This window comes from Canis lupus, chromosome 19 (assembly GCF_048164855.1).
Source record: "Canis lupus baileyi chromosome 19, mCanLup2.hap1, whole genome shotgun sequence".
NCBI classification, from domain to species: domain Eukaryota; kingdom Metazoa; phylum Chordata; class Mammalia; order Carnivora; family Canidae; genus Canis; species Canis lupus.
The window spans coordinates 34,580,416-34,592,961 of record NC_132856.1 but is presented as its reverse complement, the minus strand read 5'-3'; the positions used below and the strand labels follow the sequence as shown (position 1 = coordinate 34,592,961).

General features: G+C 36.1%; 1 protein-coding gene across 4 annotated transcripts in view; it reads right to left on the bottom strand.

Annotated features, from left to right (window-relative positions):
- Nucleotides 1-12,546, bottom strand: part of DNAH12 (dynein axonemal heavy chain 12) — a 203,784-nt gene that overhangs the window by 112,536 nt on the left and 78,702 nt on the right. For all 4 annotated transcript variants that reach the window (XR_012011905.1, XM_072785760.1, XM_072785758.1 and 1 more), the window contains exons 31-36: nt 11,872-12,055; nt 11,608-11,748; nt 8,012-8,095; nt 7,304-7,492; nt 1,642-1,761; nt 634-822 (exon numbers count right to left, since the gene is read on the bottom strand). Coding sequence is in view for 3 of the 4 variants with exons in the window: in XM_072785760.1 (XP_072641861.1) it covers nt 634-822; nt 1,642-1,761; nt 7,304-7,492; nt 8,012-8,095; nt 11,608-11,748; nt 11,872-12,055 (907 nt within the window). In the remaining variant the exon portion in view is untranslated. The remainder of the gene's footprint in view (nt 1-633; nt 823-1,641; nt 1,762-7,303; nt 7,493-8,011; nt 8,096-11,607; nt 11,749-11,871; nt 12,056-12,546) is intronic.

Here is a 12,546-nt window from a genome sequence, read left to right as displayed (position 1 = left end):
ATACCTTTACCCCTTAAGCTGGACATTTGGAATTCACCGCCAACTCAGAGAATATGCTTGTGTTATCATTTCTTGATTTTTTTTTTTAGTTTTAGAGATTATTTTGTTGACTTCCCACTATGACTAATGAAGATGAAACTCTGTCTCAGGTCATATTCTGAAAATTCTGTATTTAGCATGGTGCTGGGAATAATTTCTACACTGGTAGTCAGGAGAGCTGGATTCAGGTCCTGATTTTGCTAGCAACTTGCCCTTCTAGGCTTGCCTCTTTATCTGCAAGTCCTGAGATCTAGGGAAAGCTATACTTAAGACTCTCTGCAGATCTTAGGTCTCTGTGAAGTAAAGTTTGCACGAATCTGAATGATTATTCAGATGCTTGCTGTTTAAAAGAATCGTTTTGTACATTTTTTTTAAAGTGGAGAAAATAGATTTAATTTAAATCTGAAACTGTAAAATAGCCTTAAAGAAAGTTTATCTGCACCATCCACAAGCTAAAGGAAGAGAAACAAAAGAGAAGGAACAAAACTGCGAACCATAGGGCTCAAGACAACGCTAGGATGGGAACTTAGAGCTACCAGCTGCTCCAACACTTTGTGTTTTATAGTTTATCATAACTAGCATTTCATACCATACCTCATACACGTAGTCATAGACCAGACCTTTTTCATCAAATTGGCATTCCCATTTACCAACAGACTCAGGCACTGGGTTGTTTTCATCTCTTCCCAGGATGACTGCCCGTAGGAAAGCATCAAAAACGATCCGACCGTCTGTATCACAACTTCCTCCAATGGACCAAATCAAAGAAAATATAAAGGTAGCCTGTTGGTTAAAAAAAAAAAAAAAAAAAAAAAAAAAAAAAAAAAAAAAAGTTTAATTTAAACGAATGATTTAAAAGAAATTTTTAACAAATTCACTAAAATTTAACATATGAAGGAGGCCTGGCTCACATATTTGGAAAAGGCCAAATCTACAGAGATACTGGAGTGGAGCATATCAAAATCGCAGGGAACAATATTTCTCAGGCACTATCTATCTAAATTTAAAATGCCCATATACCAGGGTGCCTGGGTGGCTCAGTTGGCTGAGCATCTGACTCAATCTCAGCTCAGGTTTTGATCTCAGGGTTGTGAGTTCAAGCCATGTGTTGGGCTCCATGCTGGGTGTGGAGTCTACTAAAAAAATAAAAATAACATGCCCGTATCAAATGATCTAGGAATTCCTCTTTTAGGAGTTTACCCCCTTTAAAAAAAAGATTTATTTATTTATTTATTCATGAGAGACATAAAGAGAAAGAGGCAGAGACAGAGGCAGAGACATAGGCAGAGGGAGAAGCAGGCTCCTCACAGGGAGCCCCATGGGGAACTCCATCCTGGTATTCCAGGATCACGCCCTAAGCTGAAGGCAGATGGGCTCAACCACTGAGCCACCCAGGCGTCCCATATCTTACTTTCTTTAAAATGTTTTTTTTTTTTCTTTTAAGTCAGAATACTAGGTCAGGGTGACTTTGATGCCTTCAGCTATTCTTTTGGTGCTCACCAAAAAACAGCTCTGGATCATATAGTCTTCCTTAACATAATTATCATTTCCAGAGGCACATTTTATGCTGTAAATTAAAATCTCATTAAGTGCAAAGCCTACCATAATCCAAATACGAATATGCTTGCTTGTAGGATCATTTTCTAGCACATTACAGAGTAGTACTTCAAAGAGGCGTGTGAGAGATACAACCACATTGCTATCACTTGTTGGAATCAGTTCCTGCAAAGTGGAAAGAGTAAGATACTTTACTTTCACCTTATTTGGAGAATAAAAAAAAATTTCATCTAAAAACTCTCACACTAGTCAGAATGGCTAGTATCAAAAAAATAAAAAATGACAAGTGTTGGTGAGGAAAAGGAAACCCTCGTGCACTGTTGGTGAGAACACAAACTGGTGCAACCACTCTGGAAAACAGTACAGAGGCTCCTGAAAATATTAAAAATAGATGTACCAGGCAATCCACTAATTCCACTTCTGGGCATTTACCCCAAGAAAATGAATTCAAAAATATATAAGCACACTATATATATATATATATATATATATATATATATATATATATATATAGCAGCATTATTCACAATAGACAAGATATGCAAGCAACCCAAGTGTCCATCAATAGATGAATGAAGAAGTGTGGTATATATACAACAGAATGTTACTCAGCTATAAATATAAATTTAAAAACAATGAGATCTTGCTCAACAACAACATGGATAGACCGACAGGGTATTACACTAAGTGGAATAAGTTAGAAAATAAGTTAATTGAATGAATTTGTATTTTGGAATCCTCATTCTGGTAGAAGGATGTAGAATGCACTAGAACAGCTCTACTAAGTTGATTCAGGTATGAAATTATAAAGGTCAGAACTGTGGCTACCATAAGAGGGAGTGGTCAGAAGAACCTGAATGGAAAGGAGAGGAGAGGAGAGGAGAGGAGAGGAGAGGAGAGGAGAGGAGAGGAGAGAGGAGAGAGGAGAGGAGAGGAGAGGAGAGGAGAGGAGAGGAGAGGAGAGGAGAGGAGAGGACAGATAAAAGTTAGCAAGAAAGATCAATAAATCCTGGGGACTAAGTAGATGTGGAAAATATGGGAATAAATTATGAAAAGAAAATCCATCACTCATCAGAAAGATGAAGCCTATTTTTTATTATTTGCAACATATAGTATTAGAATTTTAAAATTGAAAAACTGAAAAATGACTTTTATTTTTTCTATGAAGACATTGTATAGAATTTTCATAAAGTAGAATTCACTTTTTTCTTATGTGCAGAACATTTTTCCTATCTCTAAAGTAATATTTTAGGATGAAGAAAATATACTGAATACGTTTTGCCTTCCCAATATCAATATTTTTATTTATATGTAAGTTACTAATGTGTATGAGTGTGTGTGTGTGTGTGCATGTGTGTGTTTGTACATGTGTAGCACGTTGAATGGTGGTCCCCAAAAGGAGAGGCCCATGTCATATCCCAGAACTCACGAATGTGATCCTAAATGGAAAAAAGGTATTGGAAGATGCAGTTAAGGATCTCAAGATGAGGAGATCATTCTGAAATATCTGACCCTAAATCCTTTTAAGGGTCATATGGTGAAGAGACAGAGTAGAAGCCAGGTGAACTTGAAGAGATTAGAGTTATGGGGATAATTATGAACTATCACATGCAAACAAACTGGATAACTTGGAAGGAATTTATCTAGGAATAGATAACTTGGAAGGAATTTATCTAGGAAAATGTACAATCTACCAAGTGAAGTAAGAAGAAATAGAAAGCTGGAACAGATCAATAATAAAGAGATGAAATAGTAATCAAAAACTTCCTAGAGTCCAGATGACTTCACAACCAAATTTTACCAAACATTCAAAGAAGAATTAATACCACTCTTTTTTAAACTCTTCCAAAAAATAGAAGTGGAGGAAATACTTCTAAGCTTACTTTTTGAAGCTAGAATCACCTTGATAACAAAGTCAGACAAAGGAATCACAAGAAAATTATAAGCCAAAATCTCTGAGTAATATAGATGCAGAAATCTTCAATAAAATACTAGCAAACTGGGGCAACCCTGGTGGCTCAGTGGTTTAGCGCCACCTTTAGCCCAAGGCATGATCCTGGAGACCGGGGATCGAGTCCCACCTTGGACTCCCTGCATGGAGCCTGCTTTTCCCTCTGTGTCTCTGCCTCTCTCTCTGTCTCTCATGAATAAATAAATAAAATCTTTAAAAAAAAATACTAGCAAACTGAATTCAACACACTATAAAGATTACATGTCATAACCAAAAGGTATTTATGCCTGAGAGGCAAGGGATATACAAATTAAGCAATGTGATATATCACATTAACAAAATGAAAGACAAAAATCACATGATCATCTCAATAAATTAAGAAAAAGTATTTGATGTTGGAGAGGATGTGGAGACAGGGGAACCCTCCTGCACTGTTGGTGGGAATGTGAACTGGTGCAGCCACTCTGGAAAACTGTGTGGAGGTTCCTCAAAGAGTTAAAAATAGATCGGCCCTACGACCCAGCAATTGCACTGCTGGGGATTTACCCCAAAGATACAGATGCAATGAAACACCGGGACACCTGCACCCCGATGTTTCTAGCAGCAATATCCACAATAGCCAAACTGTGGAAGGAGCCTCGGTGTCCATCGAAAGATGAATGGATAAAGAAGATGTGGTCTCTGTATACAATGGAATATTACTCAGCCATTAGAAACGACAAATACCCACCATTTGCTTCGACATGGATGGAACTGGAGGGTATTATGCTGAGTGAAATAAGTCAATTGGAGAAGTCATTCATTTGGGGAATATAAAAAATAGTGAAAGGGAATAAAGGGGATAGGAGAAAAATGAGTGGGAAATATCAGAAAGGGAGACAAAACATGAGAGACTCCTAACTCTGGAAAACGAACAGAGTGGTAGGAGGGGAGGGGGCGGGGGTGGGGGTGACTGGGTGACAGGCACTGAGGGGGCACTTGAGGGAATGAACACTGGGTGTTATTGTATATGTTGGCAAATTGAACACCAATAAAAAATAAATTTTAAAAAAACTGCTAAAAAAAGAAAAGAAAAGAAAAGAAAAAGTATTTGACAAAGTTCAACCTCCATTTGTGATTAAAAACTCTCCACAAAATAAAGGGAAATCTCTGCAATAATATAGAGGACATTTATGAAAAGCCCACAACTAAAATCATAATCCCTGGGGTAAAACTGAAAGCTCTTCCTCTAAGATTTGGTATGAGGCAAGAATGCACACTCTCACCAATCCTTTTCAACAAGAAGTACTAACTAAAGCAATCAGACAAGAAATAAAAGGCATCCAAATCAGAAAAGAAGCAAAATGATTTCTATCTCTAGATAACATGATCCTATATGTAGAAAACCCTAAAGACTCCATGCAAAAAAAAAAAAAACAAAAACAAAAAACAAAAAACCTTTTAGAACAAATTCAGTAAAGTTACAAGATACAAAACCAACATACAAAAGTCAATTGCATTTGTTTACACCAACAATGATCTATCTGAAAAGTAAATCAAGAAAACAATCCCATTTATTATAGCATCAAAAAGAATAAAATACTTAGGAATAAATTTAACCAGGAACGTGAAAGATCTGTACATTGAAAACTGTAAAATATTAATGAAAGAAATTGAAGAAGACCCAAATAAATGGGAAAACATTCTGTGCTCATGGATTGGAAAAATTAGCATTGTTAAAATGTCCATAATACCTAAAGTGATCTACAGATTCAAAGCAATCCCTACCAAAATTACAATAGCATTTTTGGCAAAAATTTAAAATTCTAAAAATTTGTGTGGAACTACAAAAGATTCCAAATAACCAAAATAATCTTAAGAAAGAACAGAGCTGAAAATATCACACATCCTGATTTCAAATTATATTACAAAGCTCCAGTAATCAAGTAATCAAAACAGTGTGATGCTGGCATAAAAACAGACATATAAACCAATGGAACTGAATAGAAAATCCAAAATAAACCCAAACATAAAGTCAACTGATCTTCCTTTAGGGCAACAAGAATACACAATGCGGGAAGGGGCATGCCTGGGTGGTTCAATCCATTGAGCATCCAACTCTTGGTTTCTGCTCAAGTCATGATCTTATGGGTCATGAGGCAACCTATAAATTTAGGGAAAATACGTGCAAACCATGTATCCGATAAGGTGTTAGCATTCAAATTTATAAGAAACTAACACAGTGTAATAGCAAAAAAACCAAACATTCCAATTTAAAAATGGGCAAAGGACCTGAACAGACACTTTTTCTAAAGAAGATATACAAATGGCTAATAGGTATATAGGAAGGCACTCAACATCACTAATCACCAGAGAAATGCAAATCAAAACCAGATATCACCTCACACCTGTTAGGATGGACTATAAAGATGAGGTGATAAGTCTTGGTGAGGATGTGGAAAAGAGAGAACCCTTGTGCACTGTTGGTGTGAATATAAATTGGTACAGCCACTGTGGAAAACAGTATGGAGTATCTTCAAAAAAGTAATAATAGAACTACTATGTGATCCAGCAATCCCTTTTTAAGACATGAAATCAATACCTCAAAGATATATGTTCATTGCACTCCCATGTGCAATGGAACTCCCATGTTCATTACAGAATTATTCCCAATAACCAAGATATGGACACAAATTGTTTATTGATGGAAAAATGGATAAAGAAATATCATATAGGGCAACCGTGGTGGCTCAGCGGTTTAGCGTCACCTTCAACCCAGGGTGTGATCCTGGAGTCCCGGGATCAAGTCCCACGTCAGGCTCCCTGCATGGAGCCTGCTTGTCCCTCTGCCTGTGTCTCTGCCTCTCTCTCTCTCTCTCTCATTATCTCTCTCTCTCTCTCTCTTACTCTACTGAATAAATAAAATCTTTTTTAAAAAAAGAAATATAATATATATATACCTATAATGGAATATTATTCAGACTTAAAAGAGAAATCCTGCTACTTGCAACAACATGGATGAACTTTAAGATATTATGATAAGTGGAAAGTCAGACACAGAAAGGAAAAAATTGCATGTCACTTATATGCAGAATCTGAAAGTTGAATGTATAGAACCAGAGTAAAATGGTGGTCACTGGGCCTTGGGAAGTGGGGTAATGGGGATACATTGGGCAAAGGGTGCAAAGTTGCGCTTAGATTTAAAATTATAAATTATTTTTAAAAATTTTGAAAGATTTTTATTTATTTATTCATGAGAGACACAGAGAGAGAGAGGCAGAGACACAGGCAGAGGGAGAAGCAGGCTCCATGCAGGGATCCCGACGTGGGACTTCATCCCGGGTCTCCAAGGATCACTCCCTGGGCCAAAGGCGGCACCAAACCACTGAGCCACCTGGGCTGCTCTATAAATTATTAAAAATTTTTAAATGAAACCCTGAGAGAGACACACACACCTGAGTACAAATATAACCATTGAAATCTGAATAAGATCAGTAGATAGTATTAATGTCAATATCCTTGTTGTGATACAATGTAGCCTTGCAAAATGTTACCACTGGGGGAAACTGGGTGAAGTGTGCATGGCACTGATTATTTCTTACAAGTGCATGTGAACTACTGATTGTCACAATGAACATCCCATTTTAAAAAGTGAATACCAAATGTCTAAGAAGAAACTGATTTTAGTTGTTTATCCTACTACTGTGACTTTAGACTTAGGTCAAGTTGAATGGAAACTAAAAAAAACTTGAACAGATAAGAGAATTACAGTGTTACCTTGCAGTTTTTCCTACGAAGCTGTAAAGTGGGCTCTATTAACCAGTCAACAAGTCCTCTCAGAAGAGCCTGATGATCTGGTTCCTGAAGAGGTTCTCTCAGGGAATTCAACCACGAGGATACAAGTGGTTCCCATCCTAACTGCGAGGGTTCCAAATAAATCATGCCACAGCGGCTTACAGTGGCTGGCTAGAGAAAAAAGACATTTTATTTTTCAAAGTTGTCCTTATGCCAGTGGCACCTGGCAGTTATTAACTACTTCTTTGAATGACATATAAGGCCTTTCATGATGAAGCTCCTGTCTTCCTCTACAGCTTCAAATACATTAGATGAAATGTTTGCTATCATAGATCCCCAGACATGTCATGGCTCCAGGTCTTTGCATATCATCTTGTCATGATTTGGAATGCCCAGGCCCAGCTAATCTCCCTAGAGAAGTATTAACCCTCAAAACCAGATAAAACACTCAAACATTTTCCATAGTCCTCCTCTACCCATTCCCCTCTTGGGCACTCACTCCCTCCATATTCTTAAAGTACTCACACATAGCAGTACAGTGGGACTATTTATAAGCTTCTTATCCTCCCTAAATACACTGGGTCTTATTCATCTTATCCTGCTGCCTGACTTGTCTTCTGACACATAATAAAAAATACCTACTGACCAAATGAATACAAAAACTATTGTTATATTAAAATATCAACTTACTGAGGCCTGGGAAAGGTCCATTGCTTCAAAGATGAGACTCATTTGAGGGGACATCTGAATGATTTCTCCACTCATAAGGCAAAGCTAAAGGCAATTATTTTTCATATGTTTATTTTTTTAAAAAGCAAACTTCTCAGGTAAAAATGTATTCTATGTATAAGATAATATATATCCTGCTGTGATATAATGTAGGAAATATTAAAACAGAAGCCAGAAAATTGTAATTCAAGGTCTAGCTCTGTCAATTACTTACTAGGTAAGCAAATACATAATATCTCTGAGACCCAGTCTCTTCATCTATAAATAGGGATAATTTCTCCCCCATCAAGTTAAGCAGGAGGAGAAATACATGACATACTGCAAAAATCCTAGACAAATTTCAGTTCTATTAATAAAATCACATGAAATACTTCTGACTTTATAAAGTTATCAGAAGACCTCTTTATTAATATGAAAGAGAGAAGTTGAAAATAGATAATAGCATGGACATTCAGGTACCCATCTCTTGGATTTAACCAATGTCAACATTTTGCCACATTTGCTTCATTTTTTAAAACAGTATTTTAAAGAACATTATGCATACCATGGCAGGATACCATGCATATGGTATTATGCATTATGCATACCATGGCATTTCACGTCCAAATAGGTCAATATTCATCCCTTAAAAGTAAGGAGTATTCTATATAACCTCAATGACATTATCACAGCTTAACACAACCAAAAACTCCTTAGTATCATGTAATTCTCAGCCAGTACTCAAATTTCCTCAGTTGTATTAGAAATGTCTTTTCAACTGATTCTTCAAAACAAGTCAATCAAGGCCTATGCATTATATTTGCTATGCCCTCTTGATTGCTTTCAATCTAAAATATTCCTCTTCAATCAAATATGAAAACACCTAAATTTATCAACTGCTTCCCTTGTGCCAAATTTCTTTCTTATCCTTTATTATTAAAGTCATTTTGGCTTCTTAATCTCCTTGGCTTCTATCTTTGGAATTATCATTTGCTTTCAATAATTTTAATAATTAATACTATTGATATTCCAAGTTAATTTCATTAGTAAGTCTTCCTCTTCATTTATTTTTCAGTTTCTTCTCTACAACCATCACTGTAGCCCCAGCTTTGCCCCTATCTAGTTATATGGCAACAAGGCAGTATTTAGCATTCCTGGACTTGTTTCTTATCTGTAAAAAAAAATGAATGGTCTAGAGCTTGATTGTCCAGTGTGCTAGCCAGCAGTCATATGTGGCTATTTATATTTAATTTTAACTAACTAAATCTAATTAATTTAACTATTTAAACAATTTAATCTTAAGTAGTTAAAATTAAAAGTCAGTTCTTCAATTGCACCAAGCCCTGTTTTTCAAAAGATTTTAAGTAATCTCTACACCCAGCATGAGGCCTGACCTCACATGCTCAAGAGATCAAGAGTCACATGCTCTACTGACTGAGCCAGCCAAGGAACCCTGTACTAAGCCATATTTCAAATGCTCAGTAGCCAGCTACACATGACTAGTAGCTACCTTCTTAGACAATGCAAATATTTCTATCATTGCAGAAAGTTCTATTGGACAGTGCTGGTCTAGAATACTTTTCATTTTCTACCAGATTATTTCAGCAAACATCGTCCTATTTGCTTCAAATTTGAGATGTGGAATCAGTTTTCTCCTTACTCCCCCATCATGTTTCCCAAATACTCTACTCCACCCTCTCTACCCCTTGCTTCTTTGACAAACATGCTTGCTCTTCTCACTTACCAGCACCCAAGCAACGCCATCGTTGATACTTGGTTCAGTTTCTTCCTCTCTACTATAACTCCGGCCTGACCCAGTGTCCATGAGGAAGAGCATCACAACATGGCAGCCCCTTAGTTCTTTGATTATCTTGTCTTCATTTACTTTTCTAAGGCATTCTAGTCATCCACTTTATATACCTTGGGACCATCTCTCCTGGAACACTACACAATTCTGAAATACTAAATTCAAGCATGCCAGTCTCTGCCTGAAGCCTCCTATTCATCCAGTGCTCTTACCCACTGACTCCTACTACACTTGTTCTTCATTTTCATATCTCTGCTGTTTTCATTTCCCTCATTATTAAGCAGCTTCCATTCTACCATCTAGCACTTTCAGTACTCTCATATCAATATCTTTAAAGTCCTTCTGTACTTCCAGCCTGGCAACATCGTCTATACTCACATCCAAGCTGCTTAGACTGGTAGGGAAAATCTCACAAAGGTGGACCTTGGCACTATGACTAATCCTCAGATATGCTTCTCTGCTTTCATAGGCAGCGCTCTTCCTCATTTTCCATAATAGGTAACTTAAATCTCCTTTTGTCCTCCAATGCAAAGAACCAGGGTCTACCAGTTCACTAAATAAATAAATAATCAATCAATCAATTAATCAAAAGGATTTGCCTTCAAATTTCCACATCAAATCCATGTTTACTTGTATCTAGACCTATCCATTCCTGCTTCCCTTTCATCCAATATGAGACAATCCTCCTACCTGGCTCTGAACCAGACCCTTATTAGCCTTTCTCTTATGAATCAATACTACTTCTTAGCTCAGTGAATATAACAGAAAAAAGGAATATGAATAAATGATCAACTACCCATGACAACATGCTGGCATATTTGTTTGAATGCTAATTAATTTGCTTATTTAGTAGTGTAGTTATTTCATGTAAGTATGAAAATAAATTATGATATATTCATATAAGTTACTAATACAGACATAAAAAGAATAAATAAAATGGAACTACAACAACATGAATATCACAGAAACCATGCTGACCACAAGAAGGAAAACACTAAGGAGTATGATTCCATATTCATGAAATTCAATAACCAGCAAATTAATTTATCACAGTAGAAGTCAGAGTAGTGATTGCCCCTGCGGGAAAGTGTACTGATTCAGAAAGAACATGAGTGAGCCATGTAAGTGCAAGAAATTTATTCATTTTTATTTAAATGATGGTTATGTGAAGGCACATATAGGTTTTAAAAAGGGCAGAACCTAAACTTAGTCACACAGTACAGTTTATATGTTATCTCTCAATTACAAACAATACTGAGAGGATTTCCATTTTCTAGTTCTTCTGTGTATCTCACAGTGCTTGTATGTATTCAATGGTTTCAAAAAGGAATGAACCCTTTTTATTTCCTCCTAAAATATCGAAGTTCTGTAAGAAACCCTAAAACTAGAAACACTTCACAACTTAACGTCTATTACATTATTATGCCCTCCTGCTAACACAATGGTTTTAATACACTTTTATTCTACAAAAATAAATTAAGCAAAGGATTTACTACAGTATAGTTTTCATTGAAAAGATAATTTATAAACTTATTAAGCTTGCTGCATCCTTTACTGTAAATATATAATCCTAGTCAATCAACTGTTGAATACATAATATTGCTTAAGCATGTCTGCATCTATTTTGCTTTTTTTTAAAACCGTGGCCCCCCAAAAAACCCCATTTTACATTAAATCTACCATATTAACTTTTTTCTAAGTTTATATAGTTCAGTAGTGTTTGGTATATTCATATCGTGCTTCAGTTTTGCTTTTAATCATTATGAGTTACCTTTTTATTATCATCCAATACTGTGTTCATGCTCTCTATCCACAAAGTGTCAATGGGACCATCAAATACAACCCATTTCCGGTCCGGTGTTTCTGATAAGGCAAATTCCCTAAAAGCATTGGCCACAATACCATCAGTCCACTAGGGAAAAAAAGAGTTGGAAAGCTTCCTTTATAAAACTATAAAGTGATCATATTAAGAATATCTCAAATTTCTTGGTTTAATGTGCATTGTCAATAAGAGAATATTTATACTATAAATTACCTCATGAGACACTGGATCAAATTGTCCAAAAAGTTGGCCCATAGTAATGGATTTGGGGTTTACAGTCCTATAAATGACCTTTTCTTCCTCTCCATAGCCACGTTCATTCATAAGAGTTAGGGTATCAGCCAGCACATGTAGAACTTTTGTCTTACCAGAGAAAGGCTCTCCTACTAACATGAAACTATTAAGGAAAAGAATAATATAAGAAGATTCTAAAAAATAATGGTAAATTATTTGCCTGTATACTGGTGTATAAAATACTAGTATTTATAATTTTTGAAGTTCTATGAATTTTTCTCAGACTTGAGAATACATTTAACTTCTGAACTGGTTAATCTCTAAAATTCACTAATTAATACCACTATCTACAAAAGAGAATATAATAAAAAAATCTCCAAATAAAAATGAAAATGTAACTGTACACTCTTAAGATTGAAAAAAAATGTCTCGCAGCCTCCTAAGGAGAGGAGTAAAAAAGGTTCCCCTTCCTCAATTTATTTGCTATAGTAATTGTTAGTGCTCTTTGCCAATACTTCTGAATCTCCCCTCTCCCATCACACAGTAAAATTCCTTGCCCTCTTTTGGAAATTGTGACTAATGAGCAATAAGAGGGTGTTACTTCCTAACAGGGGACAGATCACTGCCAGTGATGGAGCTTTCAGAGCTCTCTTC